General features: G+C 37.9%; 1 protein-coding gene across 1 annotated transcript; it reads left to right on the top strand.

Moving 5' to 3' along the window:
* Positions 1-11,586: 11,586 nt before the first annotated feature.
* LOC148932520 (uncharacterized) lies at positions 11,587-12,141 on the top strand. Its single transcript, XM_089065134.1, has one exon. It carries the CDS (start codon positions 11,587-11,589, stop codon positions 12,139-12,141), a length of 555 nt encoding a protein of 184 aa, XP_088921260.1.
* The last annotated feature ends 6,618 nt before the right edge of the window (positions 12,142-18,759 follow it).

The following is an 18,759-nucleotide window of genomic DNA, read 5'->3' as shown; positions in this document are numbered from 1 at the left end:
ATAAAATTTACTAATCCAATGTGAAAGTCTGGTGATAAATGATGGTGAATAAATGGTAAATATGTGATTCTATGATGAGATTAGAAATAATATGTTATGAGAGGTAATAACATGTGTTGGTGTGATAAGTGATTACATGAATTTGATAAGAAGATGAATATTATTGTGGCTGGAAAGTTGATTAGAGAAATGTGGAAATGGGTGTCCCTAAGGCTATTCATGTAATATGATCGCCTTTAGTAGAATTATTACGCGGAAGTGCTAGTGTGGGACAATCCACCTTAACTCGCTTTTATAGTTTACACACTTTTGTATTGCCACTTCTTACTGCTATAATTATGTTACTGCACTTTCCAATGATACGCAAACAAGGTATTCTGGTCCTTTATAAAGAAAATATAGAATAGATATTTGCAACCAATCATTTCTCACTTAGAGGACTGATAGGATTTTATATACAAATATAAATATGATCTATATGTGATGATGTCTGATCTGTGTTGAACTGTTGAACATGATTATATGTTTGAGCTATCTAGCTGTATTGATGTGTTATGTCGGAAATTCTCAGAACTAAAGTAAGTATACTTGACTGTGTTTACGCCCACATGCTTGAGTGTGTTCTATGGGTACAATTGGCATGCCACAAGACAGCAGCGCTGTATTATTTGAATCACTCGTCTTCTGGGTAACCGAAGCGAGCATCGCCTTATCTGTCATCTGATTTTTCTGATATCTGATATGTCTGATATGCACCCTCATGGATGATCTGATTATCTGTCCGCACCCTAAACGGGTGGTCAGTGCGAGGTCCTCTTGAGGAAAACTCCGCATCTGCATTGCATCTGATTCTGTTCCTGATCTGCTCTGTGTATCCTATTTTTTTCCACTAAGCACCTAATGGGGCTTTGTTTGTGATTTGAAATGTGATGATTTTTTTGTGATTTGTCCGTGTTGATGTTTGTGACTAGTTTGTTTGTTGATGTGTGGATAAGAATGCTACATGAAGCTATAAATAATTGAATGTATGACTTTTCCATATGGAAATAGGACGTACGACATATCATGAGAAGTTATATGCTTATAAAATTAGAATAAGGGGGAATAAATAATAATTAGTTAATGAATACATAAATCCAAGAATGATATGGAATGCTAGAAGGAAAACATGTTACGAGAATGGATGACGAGAAATGAAACAAAAATAATATATTGGGAAATGTATGTTGGAATGGGCAAATAAAGAGAAAAGGATAATGACATATAACGAAATGAAGAAAGGTAACAATATGAAGCATGTGACCAGATAAAAGTGTTGGAAGCGTAGTGTACAGATGTTGTGAAATGCAATAAAAGATTAATACAATAAATTATGATTGTGGGAAGTATTAAGAATAAATGATCAATTAAAAGATAAATAATGTAAAAGTCTGTATATAGTTTAGACTAGAGAATTGATTTTTCATAGTTGTGATATAGTTACTGAGTTTTTGTAAGCTCACCCCCTCTCCTTCCCCTACTGCAGGTCAAAGTTAGTATTAAGTCATCGGTGTTGCACAGCTTTGCATCCGTGGCAAGTTATTGGTGGTCGTCATGGTCAAAAGTCATAGCATGTTGTGTAATAGTTTATTTTTAATCTGCCGCTGTGTAAATGCCTTTTGATAGAATAGTTTGTAATTGTAATTGTTATAATAATAATGACAAAAAAAAACTCATGTGTTGTCGATGCTGTAACGTGACATCACTTATTCGGTGCGTTCACTTACCGGGTAAGGGGTGTTACATGTTTGGTATCAGAGCCTAGGTTTAGATGTCCATAGGCTTCTAGTTAGGTTAAAGTTAGTTTGTACACATGCCATATACGATGTTGAGTTGTTTACGATATTAGAGACCCCGATGCAGTTACTACTATTTTGGTATAGAAGTTTGTCGAAAGGGATTTGACATATTATGTAGTCTAAAGCTTGCCAAATTACGGGATCGAAATTCTCGTGTGACTGAGAAAGTGGTTATATGGGACTGGCCACCCCATACAGCTCGAATCTCGGTAGCGTCTTTTTGGGTAAAAGGTTAAAAAGCTTTAAGAATGATGGGATTGGAAATGGTCAATAAGAGATGATATTATTTGTGATCTTTAAATGTATTGGTTTATGGATAAGAATGTGATAATGGCTGGGATTTGTATACATGGTGTGTTCGAAGGAAATGTTATGTAATATATGGCGTGACGGGAAGACATGGGGATATATGGTGTGTTTGAAGATTCATGGATGGGGATAATGGAGCGTTATGAGCTTCTTCATGTCGAGTGGTTTGTAACAATGTTCGATGATAGAAAGATGTGTGTCCCTGCCTATTTTAGAGACTTTCCCATGGGGTCTCTTATTAGTACGACGTTTGTTTCCGAGTTTGAGAATAGCTTCTATAAAACATTCACGAGACCTCGCTCCAATCTAGTCGAGTTCATCATGAATTTTGATCATGAATTGGCTGCACAAAGAAATTCTAGCTCGAAGTTAGATTATATGGATTCAACTATTATACCACCATTCTCCAGTTAGTTGGTATTGGAAAAACATGCTGCAATAAAGTACACTGATCACATATGAGTGCAACGTGAGATAGTGGACGCATTGCACCATTGTAGCACTGATGGTTTGTTGAAAGATGATCTGTTAGAGATCTCCACAATAAAGGACAAGTATAGTAAATCTTGGGTTGTTACCTACACGACCAGTGAGGATTCTGAAGAAACTGGCAGGGGAAGCGTAAATCGCGTTGATTATCATAATTTAATAATTATTAATCGAGCAAATAAATCACATAATAATCAGATCTATTTAGCACATTATTTAGACAAAATCTATTCGCGTAATTCTCACATGTATCATGCTCATAACTTGAATTAATCATGCTTTAAGAATATTGAAACCTAAAACATGCTTTTCTACGAAGCAGGAATAATACCTAATTAATTCTCTAAAGAATTGATGATGGCTAGCAGCTTCACCACATGACGCTTTGAATACTAGACCACAGATCTTCTCTCTGGTTCCCGAACTGTACTCCGATATCAGTGTGGGCTGATCACACCTGAATACTAGGACTTAAATAAAGAAGACAGAAGAAATCCTTTTCCAATTCGGAGTGAAATTCGAACTCCTCTAGTATAGAGGGGGACGAAAATTTAGCTATTAAAATTAATGATTTCTGTCTCATTTATTCTACTATTTATATTAAGATCCTTTTGGACCCAGACAGGGATCTATGGAAGGTTTTGGATATGGGCTCATCCAATTTATTTTTTAGTAATTAAATTGAACCCACAATTTAATATAAGCTTTAATTGGAATATTACGAGCAACCACTACAGAAGTAACATTGAACTCTCCCCATCCAAATCCGAAATTATAAGTAATCCGGGTTTCCGTTTCAACTTTCATTTCCACGATTAAGATAAAAATGTCCATTAATTAATTAATTCCTGCTATGGACTTAATTAATTAATTTCTTATTAATTCCAAGAGTGGACTTAGCATGAAACGCTTATTTATTATTCATAGAGTAATCAAACTCCAACTAGCTAGGTTCCGAATAATAAAACCTTGTTTCGCTCCTCTTGAGGACATTATCAAACGAGACTCACCTCGCGCATGATTCAACGTAATAGCAATCCTAGCACCGCTAGATATTAATCACCACTACCCAATATATCTGGATTATTGGGTTACGAAAAACCCGCACCATTTGATAAGTCAAAGTAATGCATAATCAATACCGTATGGTCAATGCTAACCTACATTGATTAAGAAACAAATATTTATCAAGACCTCGCCTTTCAGTAGATAGCCCAAGGACAAGTCTTGTTGTTAGATCCATTCATTGCTATACCACACCAATGTCATCTTATTTCAGTAAGGCTTAGAAATATGTCGACTGGCATTGCAATCTTTCACGATGGATAGTCTAATTCCATCTAGGTTGTGAAATTCTTCTTTTTCTTTGTTTAGGACTGACCGTGTTACCTTAAACAAAGACTTTAGACTTTGTTAAGTTAACTTATACATTTAAACATGCAATTAACATCCATTAAATGTAAAACATAACAACATTATGACCAAATATAATCTGCTTTATTACTTGGAAAATAAAATAAGAGTTTCACAGTATTCAATCACTCGAAACGTGATTTCTAGTATACAAACTCTAACAATCTCCCATTTATACTCAAAACACTTTCGAGTATACAAAATGTGCTAACGTCTAATTCTCCCACTTATACTGAAAGCGGATTGGGGTCTTGTATTAGTCTAACTCCCATTCCTTCAACATGGCTCTCAAACAGCTTGACCGCTAATGCCTTCGTGAAAGGATCTACCAGGTTGTTTTCTGACTCAATCTTGACCACTTGTATGTCTCCTCTCTGCACTATATCTCGAATGATATGATACTTCGTTTCTATGTGCTTGCTCACTTTATGTGCCCACGGTTCTCTCGAATTTGCCAATAAATGGTGATACTCTTGGGCATATTTGTAACCACACCTAAGTCCAGAAGTAAGTTCCTAAGCCATACAGCCTCTTATGCAGTCTCCGAAGCGGCCACATATCCGGCTTCCATGGTAGAGTCTGCAATGCATTTCTGCTTTACACTCTTCCAAATTACAGCTCCACCTCCTAAGGTAAACACATATCCGGAAGTTGATTTTCTCGAATCTACATCAGCTTGAAAATCTGAATCTGTATATCCTAAAGGAAAGAGCTCGGCTGCATTGTATACTAGAACATAGTCCTTAGTCCGATTAAGCTACTTGAGTATGTTCTTTACGGCAGTCCAATGTCCTTGGCCGGGATTTGGTTGATATCTTGCTACCATGCCAACAACAAAGCAGATATCGGGTCTAGTACAAAGCATAACATACATGAGACTACAACCTGCCGAGGCATATGGTATCCTTCTCATCTCTGCTATCTCAGATGCTTTCTTTGGACACATCTCTAGATATAAATGGATGTCATGTCTAAAAGGTAAGAAACCCTTCTTGGCATCTTGCATGCTAAAGCGTCTAAGTACCGTATCGATGTAAGATTCTTGGGATAAGCACAACGTCCTCTTTGCACGGTTCTGAAGAACCTTGATACCGAGAATGTGTTCCACATAACCCATATCTTTCATCTCGAACTGGCTGGACAACCAAGTTCGTACTGATGACAACATCTTTTTATTGTTTCCAATTAGAAGAATGTCATCTACATACAAAACTAAGAACACAACATTTCCCTTTTCAACCTTCTTATACACGCAGCTTTCATTAGGGCACTTTTCGAATCCAAAGTTTTGAACAGTTTGATCAAAACACTGGTTCCATGATCTAGAAGCTTGCTTGAGGCCATAAATGGCCTTCTTAAGCTTCCAAACCATGTGTTCCTTGCCCTTTACCACATAGCCTACGGGTTGTTCCATGTAGATGGTCTTCTCAAGACTCCCGTTTAAAACGCAGTCTTAACGTCCATCTGCCATACTTCCCAATCCATGTAAGCCGCGATAGACAAAAGAATACGGATCTATTTGAGCATGGCCACTTGGGAGAAGGTCTCATCGTAGTCGATGCCTTCCCTTTGGGTATACCCCTTAGCCACTACTCTTGCCTTACTTTAACTCGTCCATCGGGTCCACATTTACGTTTGTATATCCACTTGCTCCCAATGGCAGTACAGCCTTCGGTGATACGCTCGGATTTTGCACTGTTTTAAGGCCATTATTTGGTCTGTTTTTTATGTCAATGTCACTCTACACGTCCATTATTTGCATATTTTGTCTATTTTGTTATTTTGACTTGTTTTGTGAGAAATGTGCATAAGTTTGGGAATCTGGAGTCAGATGGCGACCGGCGACCGCTGCGGATGTGTGCGGCGACCGCCGGCGCCCGGCGGGAAGATCAATGCAGCGGTCCGCCTCGGAAAAATGTGCTTGGAAGAGAAGTCTTGTCCGGTGACCGCCGGAAGATGTGCGGCGGTCCGCCGCCGAGGGAATAGACTCTTTGGACTCTGATAAGTCGTATTCTAAGCCTTGGTTACTGGTCAGTATGTCGTGAAATTCATATATTATCTGCAAAACAGTTGCTTAAGTGCGCAGGATTGAAGGATCCAAGTCAGTAGGAAACGATTCAGGTGACGCAAGTGAAAAGGGCGCCAGAAGGGTGCGATACTGACCAGGGTGCATGCCAGAGAAAAGGCTCAAGATGGAGAAGGAGGATAGCTGGGATGATCATTGACAAGGGCAAAAAGGTCAAAGTGCGGGAGAAGTCTACCCTAAAAGCAAGGGCAAGCCTCCCTATAAAAGAAGCCACTTGGAGAGAGAGGAAGAGTTCGGTTTTCGAAGCTCTCAGTTCGCAGTTCGACAATTACACTTAGTAGAATTCTCTCTAGAAGATCCATCCTTCAGCATTATCCCACTTCTCATTACTCGCCACAGCCATGGTCACTTGACGTCCAGAGTTTGGCGGAGAAGTCATCAGTCCGTCGTTCCAGCTAGTTATCGTAGCAGTGTAGTAGTATCATCGCCCGGAGTGGCACAAACAATCTTAATCGCTTTCTTAGTTTAAAGTTTACTTGTTTTCATCATTTAAGTTATTTGCAAACACTCATCGCTGTTGCTCTTTTGAAGTACGTGTTATTTTCCAACATTTACATTATGAAGTTTCTATTTCGCATGTCACTTTGGTTCGAGTTTGCTTCATTCTGCCTAGGAAATTTAGATTTAGTTATTGCTTTCAATTTCTAAGTGTTTTCTTATCGAGAGTTGTTGATTCAAAAGTTGTAGCTATGTTTAGTCAAGTTTTCGTGCATGAGTTTCTTTTCTGCGCCGTGATTACTGTTGGGGTTTGTATACTAAAAGATGCTTCGAGCGTACATGCCTTTGTACAGTCAGCTTGTGCATGTATACGAGAAACGCCACGTCCACTTGTTTACCTATTTATGAGAATAAATAAAATAATATAAATGGTTTATTATTGAAATATGATAAACAAGTCTAAGGCTTTTTACTACGAAGGTCAAGTAGGGAAATTCGATGAATCTCCTCATGAGTTTTCCAGTAGGGGACTTGGCCAGATCTAGTAAGAAGAAAAACGTATTCACAACCTAGATAGGCTTTGGCTACCTATTGGAACGGTTGCGGTGTTTGTGATAATTCTCTATTACCTAAGATGAGATTAGTAACACCGGTGTGGTAAAGCACTGAAAGGATCTAATCCGAAATGTATTCTTTATTGCTATCTACTGAAAGAATATATTTCAAGAAAGCTTAGTATTTTATAGTCTATGATATTAATATCAATATTGTTTATTCAATCAAACGCCACCTTGACTTATCAATATGTGAGAGTTTGTACGTAACTCAAGTTCATGATATCTTGGGTGGTAGTAATTGAATAACATGAAGGTATTGGAATATTATTTCATAAAATTCGCGTGCCCAGTGCGGTATAATTAAATCCCTAAAAGGGTGATCCCCAATGAGGTGTTTGAAAGAAGAATTTATTATTCAGAAATCTGCGCAGTTGGAATTTATTCCACGAATGATAAATAAAGTTTCAAACTAGAAAACTCTTTGGAGAATTAATTTAATTCTAGTCACATAGCAGACAAAAGAATTAAATTGATGGATCAAGATAATATTAAACGCGGGAAATATTATAAAATAAAATGGACCCAAGTTATTTGTAATTTGGTGATTTAAGTGGGAGTGCAATATTATTCTTAGTGGAAAAAAATAATATTCCATTGATAATATATTAAATCATGGGTCATTTGATTTAATTAGTAATTTATCTAATGGGTGAGCCCAACACTTAAGTCATTCCATGGATCCCCTTACTAGCCCAATAAGGTCCACTATAAATAATGAATGAAAGGGAAACCCTAGCACACAATCCAAGACAACACAAAACCCTAACCCTAGTGCCTAGAAATCGGCGCCTCCTTCCTCTTCCTCTTGGTCTCGATTTTCGAGCCATAGTTGTGGGAGAATTAGGGTTTTGACTATTGTTCTTGATCTATCCCAATTCATAGGATTAGATCTAGACAATTTGTTGTTTGTATTAGGTTTCCCTAGATCCATTCAAAGTTATTGAATTGTTTTTCTAAGATCCGCCCACACGGATGGAGAACCAAGGACGAGAGAATAGTACGGAAGATTCGTGGTCGATAAACCAAGGATCTCCGGGTGGTGCGGCTAGCAACGTCAATCCAATGATGGATTATGAGCTAACAATCGAATCCACTTCGAATATGCATGATTATGTGTTTATTTGATGTTATATCTATAGATCTATGTTAATTGCATGAAATTGGAGTCGAATGCATAATCACCTAAATAGATCCGGTCAAGGACCTGTTTGGTTTCCGTGTCTTCCGCTGCGGTATTCCCAACAACTGGTATCAGAGCCAATTTTTAGGCTCTGATTATGTATTTGATTAATTGAATTTTTCGAAAATTATAGTGTGGAAACTTGGGATTTTTGAAAATAATGCAATATGTGTTGGATCTATGTTTTTCTTGATTTTAATTTTCGGATCTATGATATGATGTTCTAGATCGATGAAAGAATATTATGAATCTTGAATTTTATTCAAGTTTTTCACAAAAATATTCTAGATCTATGATGAACATCATTAGATCTATATATTCTAAGTAATATGTACTAGACTATATGTTTGTTGATTACATATATGTATGTGTTTAAGTGAATATATGTTTTTGAATCAAGAAATAAAGTGGTCCATGATTGAATACTTGGATCGATGAAAGAATATTATGAATCTCGAATTTAATTTGAGTTTTTCACAAGAATATTCTAGATCTAAGCAAGTATTCATTAGATCTATAGTTTTATGTTCTTAATATGCTAGATCTATTTAAATTGCTAAATGCTAGATGTTTAAATATGCATATTTGATATGAACATAAAAGATTGTTACAAATTAAGAAACGATTAATTAAGATTTAAGGTCGCGGTCAAGCGTAGCGACCGCGATGAATCGAGTTAATTAAAAATCGAAAAACAAAAAAAAAAAAAATTTTGAACTAGGGTTTTGAAAACCCTAGCTTCACGCCGACCGGGGATCGCGACGGAGGCGGAGCTCGGGGCGGCGGCCGGCGATGGTCGTCGACCAGAGGGAGCTCCAGTCCAGTGGGAGAGGCGGCAGACGGCGAGCAGGTGGCGGAGCCGTCGGAGGCGCGTCGGATCGATCTCGATCCGACGGCGTGGGCCTCCGGCGGCTGTCTGACGACGAAGGCGCTGGAGGCGACGAATCGGCGAGGCAGCGGCGCTGGAGGCACGTCGGGTCTGCCAAGATCCGGCGACGTGGGCCTCCTTCGTCGCTGCAGAGGCTGATCGACGCTTGCGGTGTCCAAACTCGGCGTTTCCAGGCGACGGCGGCGGTGGCGTGCGGTCGTTCCAGTTGGCGGTCGACGCCGGAGCAGTTCCCGACAGGCCAGAGGCGGCGGCGGTGGCCAGACGCGGCAGCGGCGGCTGCTGCGAGGCAGTGGCGGCCCAAACCCTAATTAAGGTTTGGATTGCGCCGTCTCGTCGTCTCGTTTTGTTTTTCGTGTTTACTTTTCATTTCTTAACACGCAAGCTATTTATAATTGTGGTTTAAAATCCTAAACCTAGAATAATTAAAATATCTTGTGGTAATTAGAATGATTTTGCAATTAAGTCAAGATTCTAATTTAAAGAGAATAATTGCCTTCTTTAAAATATTGCCAATTGATTAATTAGGTCAAATAAGTTGATTTAATTTGTTAATTAGTTGATTTTGGTGGATTGTTTCCATCCAGATATTATCATGGTAATTAACATAAGAAAGTTCAATATTTGATTGATCTAATTTTTGGCTTTTCCTTAATTGGATGGAATTTTAAAGAATATTCTCTTAATATGCTTTCATGTTTTAATTTTAAGGTTTAATTGAAAATTGTCTATATTTTATTTGGATGGATTTTAATTGGAATCCTATTCCTAGTTTGAATTTTGTCTTTAATATGATGTAGGTGAATTTTATTTCATCTAGATAACATCGGTTTAATTAAAGAAGTGAAAAATTCATTTGGCATTAACATGCTACTTAAATCCTAAATTATTAAAGTGTTAAATGATTAATTGGATTTTAATTGGAATTCAATTCCTAGTTTAATTTGAATTTTATCTTTAATTTTGATGAAGGTGAATTTGTTTCATCTAGATAACATCAAATGTGATTTAAAGGTATGAAAATTCATAGAGCATTAATTTTGCTATTAAAATCGTTAATTATTTATTAAGTTGAATTTTGTCTTTAATTTTGATGAAGGTGAATTTTATTTCATCTAGAAAACATCATTTTGAATTAAAGATGTAATAAGATTCTTCTTGTCATGTGATTTTATTTGAAAGCTATGAGAATTTTAATTCTTGAATTTAATTGGTGTGTTTTAAATGGATTTAGTCTTAATTGGATAAATGCGGATTTATATATCCAAGTGGGCATTTTAAATTGAGACTTAGTTAATCTTTTATGATATACACCTAGACATTAATTTTAGGATAAGGATGGATTGATTCTATCTAAGTAAATCCTAATAGTATTAAAAGGTGATTCTAATAATCAAGATACGTTATTTTAACTAATAATGTATGATTGTTTAAGATTGGACTTAATGTCTAGATAATCTTGTTTATGTGAAGATAGAATTTTAATTCTATCTATTTATTTTAAAATGCTTAATTAAATGATCAAGTTTCGTCATTATGTTTATGTGAACCTTATGTAAATGTGTTTACATGTTTTATTGATGAATGATGGATATTTAATTGGAGTTGTGATTTTATTTGTTAAAATCTAGTTTAACTCGTGCATCGCCTATGTACTTATTGCCTTGCATGCATAGCTAGTACATGTTTAATTATTCTTTGAATGTGGATATCTGCCTTGTCTGCTTAAGTGATAATTAAACTATTAAAACCACCAACAAGAAAATATGAAGCGATAATTACAACACGTTTGTATATGGCCTCCATAAAATTGGTCTTAGTGCGAAGTAGTGACCGGCCTGTCTTTACAGGAGGAACATTACCAGTTCGTAAGTTTGGACTTCTCTAGATAAAGGTTATTAAAATCGTAAAATTAGTTTTTCAGTAATATCGCGACTGGTCTTTACCGGAGCAATATTGCTGCGAAATTATAAGGATTGTATTTTAATAATGCTTAGAGTGAGCTATAGGAGGAGGTGCTTGTCCGGTTCGACCTTTCTTTAGAGGAGTTCACGCACAAGTAAAGAATCCTTAGTGCTTAATTTTATGGTTATACGCTTTAGCATTGTTAGTCAGCCATGCCATTCTTATGGTCTCTGGACTATCTGTCGACATTGTGGCCAGTAAAAAATAATGAATTTCTTGCATGAATAAGACTCGGCTTCCTCGTAGAAGAACGTTTGTGCTTGATTTTTGTGGATGTAAAATTGATGAATTGTTTTGTGGTTATTTGCAATTCCTTGAAATTTCATGTTTATATTATTGGTTTTTATTCTCAGCTTGAACGAAAGATGTTTACTACTTGGGAAGTTTACAGTGCGATCCTTAAATCGAAGGAACGCGATTCTGATTCTTATTTGGATTGGAAAAGGAGACTTGACATTGATCAGTTGGCTAGTGATTTGAGGTTGGTCCTCACTAAGGATCGCCCCTCTGCTTATTACATATCAAACAAGGAAAAGGATGCTTGTGATCGATGGGATACCGCGAGCGGTCATGTCAAGAAGTTTTTGTTGGCCTTGGTCGGCAATGCTCTTGGCAAGGTTGACAAGCCCGACAGGTCATTGATTGAAGAACCTAAATGGTTTGATGAGATGTCCACCAAGTGTCTCATGAGATCGGTGGTGAACATTTTGAGGAGAACGGTCTTGAAGGAGAACCAAAACATTAACGACTATGTCGTGGAAATGGTTGATGGTTTTGATAGGCTCGAGGAGTTGGGTGGGAAAATAGGCCCAGAAACCCAACAACTCATGATTCTCGACGGACTTCCAAAGAGCTATGAGAAAGTAAAGAAAGAGATAATGGACAATCTAGCAAGCTCATTGAGGCACAAGTCCAGATAAGGAAGATGGAGGGTGGGATGGTCAATAACTCCACTGACCTAAGACGCAAGTCTGACATGGCAGAGAGTTCGAGCCAACCCAATGTGATTAGGAGGAAGACATGATCTTGATCTAGCTATGACATTTATGTTTTGAACAATGAAAGTCTTATTTTGCTTTATTTACATTGTTGAATTTTAAGAGTTTTTGATATTGTTTGGTTTTGATATCATATGGATTATTGATATGGAATTTTGTTCCTAGTTTATCAATTGTGTTTTTGGATTATCGATGTCATTTTATAATGCTTGCATTATTAGATAAATGAAATTTTGATTATCCAATTATTTATGACATCAAATGTAACATGGTTAATATCAAAATATTTACTTGTAATTAAATTTGTTGATTCAATTATTATGAAGTTTTCTTCTAGAAATACTGATTATTAAGTTTCTTTAATCCTTAAGTCTTTTGAACCATTATTTTGTTGAAGAGTCAATAGAACATTAATGTTCGACATGGATTCAATACAAAATAAAATGATCTTATGATCGCGTTTGTTCAAATAAAGGTGTATGAAAAATAATCACAATAATTGATTACAAGACAAGTAAATTAAATTCAACTAAAAACAAGATAAGTATTTATTATAAATACTAGAAATTCTTGTATAGTAAATATAGTGTGCACATTAAATTTGTTTTAATGTTCCAAGCCAAGAGTTAACTATTTAAATAGTTGATATTTTATTTATTTTGTTGTGAAAGTGATAATTAAAATAGTGGGAGCTTTTCTTAAATGAATGAATAAATTCTAAGTGTTTAATAAGAGCTTCATAGCTCATTTTATTAAACTAGGATGAATTTAACTCCAAGCACTATTTAATTTGTTTTAATAGCTTTAAAGAATATTGAGACTAGTATTTTTTTCTACTTTTAAAAGTGGGAGCTAAATTTTGTCTCATAGAATATTCATAAATGGAATTTAGGTAATGTTTGATAGAGTTAAAAGGGTTCACACCCTAGAATGAAAGAAGTGATGACTTGCACACTTTCTAAGACTCTAATAAACATTAAAAGATATTTCCAAGTTAGCTATTAAAATTAGAATTGCTTTTGGATTTCCAAAAGTATTTCTAAAGATCACAACAAATGGTTAAATAAATGAACTCTTGGAATTTATGACTATAAAACAAAGAATGCGATCATTCGGTTTTATTTTGTCATAAGGACTAATTTCCAATTAGTCATTGTGATGAGGTAATTATGTTCATGCATAAATTTACATCACAAGTTATATAGCAAGGATAATACCAAGTTAGGTTGGTATTATATAATTAAAGTTTTGGGAATCATATTCGACATGATTAAAAACTTTATATTTGCTATAAGTATTCTACTTTAATTAGTAGAAATTCAGAAGGATCAAAATAGTGGATTTTGATAGAGGAATATGTATAAGTGCACTTGAGAAAGACACATAAAATTATTCCACTGGATCAAAGGGCCTAGAAATATTTTGATCTAATTATCGTGCTCCTTAGCAAGAATTAAGGTTATAAATTACAAGTAAATTTTCGTTTTATTTACTCTAGAAAACTATGTTGGTAGATTCTTTTAAACAATTATAGTTTTGAGTACATAGTGGCCAAAGCCTGCTTTGAGTATAAGTGGGAGAAAATGTGTGTGAATGTGTAGCACAAGGCCAATAAAGCGGTTGGTATACTCGAACGCATTCTTTGAGTATAAGTGGGAGATTGTTGGGGTTTGTATACTAAAAGATGCTTCGAGCGTACATGCCTTTGTACAGTCAGCTTGTGCATGTATACGAGAAACGCCACGTCCACTTGTTTACCTATTTATGAGAATAAATAATATAATATAAATGGTTTATTATTGAAATATGATAAACAAGTCTAAGGCTTTTTACTAAGAAGGTCAAGTAGGGAAATTCGATGAATCTCCTCATGAGTTTTCCAGTAGGGGACTTGGCCAGATCTAGTAAGAAGAAAAACGTATTCACAACCTAGATAGGCTTTGGCTACCTATTGGAACGGTTACGGTGTTTGTGATAATTCTCTCTTACCTAAGATGAGATTAGTAACACCGGTGTGGTAAAGCACTGAAAGGATCTAATCCGAAATGTATTCTTTATTGCTATCTACTGAAAGAATATATTTCAAGAAAGTTTAGTATTTTCTAGTCTATGATATTAATATCAATATTGTTTATTCAATCAAACGCCACTTTGACTTATCAATATGTGAGAGTTTGTACGTAACTCAAGTTCATGATATCTTGGGTGGTAGTAATTGAATAACATGAAGGTATTGGAATATTATTTCATAGAATTCGCATGCCCAGTGCGGTATGATTAAATCCCTAAAAGGGTGATCCCCAATGAGGTGTTTGAAAGAGGAATTTATTATTCAGAAATCTGCGCAGTTGGAATTTATTCCACGAATAATAAATAAAGTTTCAAACTAGAAAACTCTTTGCAGAATTAATTTAATTCTAGTCACATAGCAGACAAAAGAATTAAATTGATGGATCAAGATAATCTTAAACGCGGGAAATATTATAAAATAAAATGGACCCAAGTTATTTGTAATTTGGTGATTTAAGTGGGAGTGCAATATTATTCTTAGTGGAATAAAATAATATTCCATTGATAATATATTAAATCATGGGTCATTTGATTTAATTAGTAATTTATCTAATGGGTGAGCCCAACACTTAAGTCATTCCAAGGATCCCCTTACTATCCCAATAAGGTTCACTATAAATAATGAATGAAAGGGAAACCCTAGCACACAATCCAAGACAACACAAAACCCTAACCCTAGTGCCTAGAAATCGGCGCCTCCTTCCTCTTCCTCTTGGTCTCGATTTTCGAGCCATAGTTGTGGGAGAATTAGGGTTTTGACTATTGTTCTTGATCTATCCTAATTCATAGGATTAGATCTAGACAATTTGGTGTTTGTATTGGGTTTCCCTAGATCCATTCAAAGTTATTTAATTGGTTTTCTAAGATCCGCCCACACGGATGGAGAACCAAGGACGAGGGAATAGTACGGAAGATTCGTGGGTGATAAACGAAGGATCTCCGGGTGGTGCAGCTAGCAACGTCAATCCAATGATGGATTATGAGGTAACAATCGAATCTACATCGAATATGCATGATTATGTGTTTATTTGATGTAATATCTATAGATCTATGTTAATTGCATGAAATTGGAGTCGAATGCATAATCACCTAAATAGATCCGATCAAGGACCTGTTTGGTTTCCGTGTCTTCCGCTGCAGTTTACCGTTTAATTTAGGTTTAAGCCTTTTAATCAATGGATCTTGAGTTTGAATTTATGAATCTGAAGTTTCAGTTATGGTGTCTGTGTTCATATGATTTTTGTCAATACTTGGTGAGGAAGAAAACGTCAAAATCAACTTTATTGGACCACTTTTACTTTTAAGTTACTTTTGCTTTTGTTCCCTACTTTTCAGATGTACTATCCAGACCTGTCAGAGAGCCCCAGCCGACAGATATACCTTGTAGTCTAAATTTTCTCTTTTAGTAACTGTCCACTTTCCATATGTCTCTGATACACCTTGTCCCCTATTTTCACGAACACTCCCACATGTCTGTTATTTTCCCGCCTACTAGTCAGTAAAGTACCACCTTTATTTCCTGTCTAGGTAAAATCTCAACCCAAGCGTGGTAGCTAACCAACACCCAAGAAAGTCACCGCAGTTATCAAAACGTGTCCATCCTCGTGGGATTCGACCCTTACCTCCATTATACTAACCAGTAGAAGTGGGTTGAGGAAATTTGTTTGAAGCCAGGTCCCGGTTATCGTACCAACGACTCAACTAGGTCGGGAATCTCTTCCTGATCAGTTGGATACACTCCAATTCACATACGAAAACCAAAAAAGGGGAACAAACCAGACCGTTTCAAAATGGCGTCATTGCCGGGGATGGATGGCGTTCATACCTGTTATTGTGTGTGATCTTTTTGGTGTACATACTGTTTATAATTTTTCTTTTCTTTTTGTTTTCAGTTTATGAGAAGTGGCTCGGCTCCTGGCCAGTGGAGACCAAGGATACTTCCCCGAGGAACAATACTCGTTACCACTCGTTCTGGCCTGTCGACAGCACTGTCCGACCTAGGCACGAGTAGCGACGAAGAAAAAGAGGAGCTAGAGTACCAACTCCCGGAGCTTCCACCCCAACCAGTAAGAACACTAGTAAGGATGGCTGACCAAGGTGAGGACGATCCCGAGCTCGCAACACTTACCGCACACGCCGACGGAGATCCCCCACAGGCCAGACCGCCTGTGATGTGAAACCCCACGTGATTGCAATCCTACCGACGTACTGTGGGAAGAGTTATGAAGGACCCTACGAGTTCTTAAATGAGTTCTGCAAGATCTGTAAGGCACAAAGGCGGCCAGCAGGAGCGAGCGAGGATGATTACAGACTGAAGGCCCTACCTTTTGTCCTAAAGGGAGAGGCCAACACTTGGTTCATGCGCCTGCCAGCCGACTCTATCAATACATGGGCTGATTTCAAGTCAGTTTTCCTAGTCGAGTTCTTCCTGTCTTCAAAGACAAGCGCATTGAAGAGGAAAATATCGTGCATAAGGCAAGAATATGATGAAACCCTGAGCGAGTACTGGGAGAAGTACATGAGCCTTCTGGAGTCATGCCCCAACCATCGCATTAAGGAGATAGAGGTGCACCACACCTTCTATGAAGGGATGAACAAGGAAACCAAGGATCTGGCGAATTCATCATCTGGAGGCGATTTCACCCAGTTGAGAGTAAGTGAAGCCAAGAAGGTGTTACGTAACCTGTTGAATGCAAAGAAGACATACGACAACGCTAGAGATGGGTACAGCAGAGAAAGGGTAGCGAGTGCTTTGGCTACTGACCAGGAGGAACGGATGGACTTGAAGATGGAGGAATTAAAGAAGGAATTGCTGACTGCAATCAAGCAGAACACTCCACCACCTTCTCCAACTGGAGGCCAAGAAGCCCCAGCACTACCATATGATCAGCCGGACAACTCGCTGGATGTGGAACAAGCAAATGCCGCAGGATATTACAATTCCAACGGCAATTGGATTCCGGGGAAACAAAGAGATGCACCGTGGAGGGACCACCAAAATTTCCGATGGGGAGATGGAAATCAGAATCAAAACCAAAATCAGGCTCCAAATCAACCCAACCCCCAACCGAACCAATATCCCAACCGTGGCCCAACAAACCCTGACTACCAGTCTAACTGGGTAGGAAGAAACCAGCATCCTCAGAACCAAAGCTCTCAAAACCAGAACCCGAACCCTACCTATGTGCCACCCCATCAGCGAAACTCTCAAAACCAAAACCAGAACCAAAACCAAAACCAGAACCAATTTAATCCAGGGCCTCAACATAACACCCACCACCAAAACCAAAGTCAGTACCAGCACAACAACGACTAGTATAACCCTCCTGCCCAGTATAACCAGTACCCACCGAACCAAAACGAACAAAATTTCTCAGGCTACCAGTCAAACCCACCACCTCAGTATAACCAGCACTAGAGCTCAAACCAATTCCATCAGCCAAACAGGTCGAGGAGGTCTATGGAGGACATGATGGGGGAGATGCTTGCCTCGCAGCAAAGCATTAAAAATGACTTGCAGTTTAGTAATGAAACAATGCAAGGGATGCAAAGTGCCCAGAAGGAGCATAGGGAAAATATGGACATGATGAACAAGCAGTTGGCCCAGCTCGCTAACTCGGTGGGCGAAATGAAAGGGAACTCAGGGAAACTCCCATCTACAGTCCATGTACCTGAAAAGGCAAATGTGAGCAAGATTACACTGCGGTCCGGGAAAGCTTACAATGGACCTCAACTCAAGAATCCTGTTGGGGAGTCTAGTAGAGAAAGGGTGCTGAGCGACACCATCTCAGCGGAAGAGCTCAAGAGGCCTCTGCCTCAGATGGAGGATCCATTTTTTCTAAACAAGGAGTCTACCGTGGAAGGAAAGGAGAGAGAAACACAGCCTGGGAAGGAGCAACCGGGAGGAGTAATACCCACATCGGAACCCCAAGCCCAGGAGGAGCCAATGGGAAGTCCACAAGGACTAACTGGAGAGGCTAAGGGAGAAAAACCGTTTCCATATCGGTTTGTGACGAAGAGGAAGAAGGAAAACCCTGTGGATTTCATGTCGATCTTTGGGAAGCTGGATGTCACCATACCATTCCTCCAAGCCGTGAGACTGCCCCCTCTGGGGAAGTTTATAAAGGAGTTCATAGCTGGGAAAGCCCAGGAGGATGGAAAGATCATGGTGGAGGGAATAGCGTCAGCCATTGTACAGGAGAAGCTACCACCCAAGAGAGCCGACCCTGGTATGTTTACCCTACACATAACGATTGGAGATGTGAAAATCGAGCATGCAATATGTGATTTGGGAGCATCTATCAATGTTATGCCGTTATCCATTTATAATCGGTTAAAGGGGGTAAAATTGTCGAATACTAGGGCGTTGGTCCAACTGGCTGATAGGTCATGTATCAATCCTGAGGGTGTGTTAGAAAATGTGTTGGTCAGGATATAGAACTTTACTTATCCCGCTGATTTTTATGTCAT

This window comes from Salvia hispanica, chromosome 2, assembly GCF_029641045.1.
Source record: "Salvia hispanica isolate PSC_SH4W2 chromosome 2, Shi_PSC_v1, whole genome shotgun sequence".
Lineage (NCBI taxonomy): Eukaryota > Viridiplantae > Streptophyta > Magnoliopsida > Lamiales > Lamiaceae > Salvia > Salvia hispanica.
Note: the sequence above shows the minus strand (reverse complement) of the source record. Positions and strands in the feature narration are given on the sequence as shown.

Bases quoted from the DNA above. Each gene is read 5' to 3' on its own strand.
- LOC148932520 (XM_089065134.1), top strand. From the start codon at position 11,587: ATGTTTACTACTTGGGAAGTTTACAGTGCGATCCTTAAATCGAAGGAA.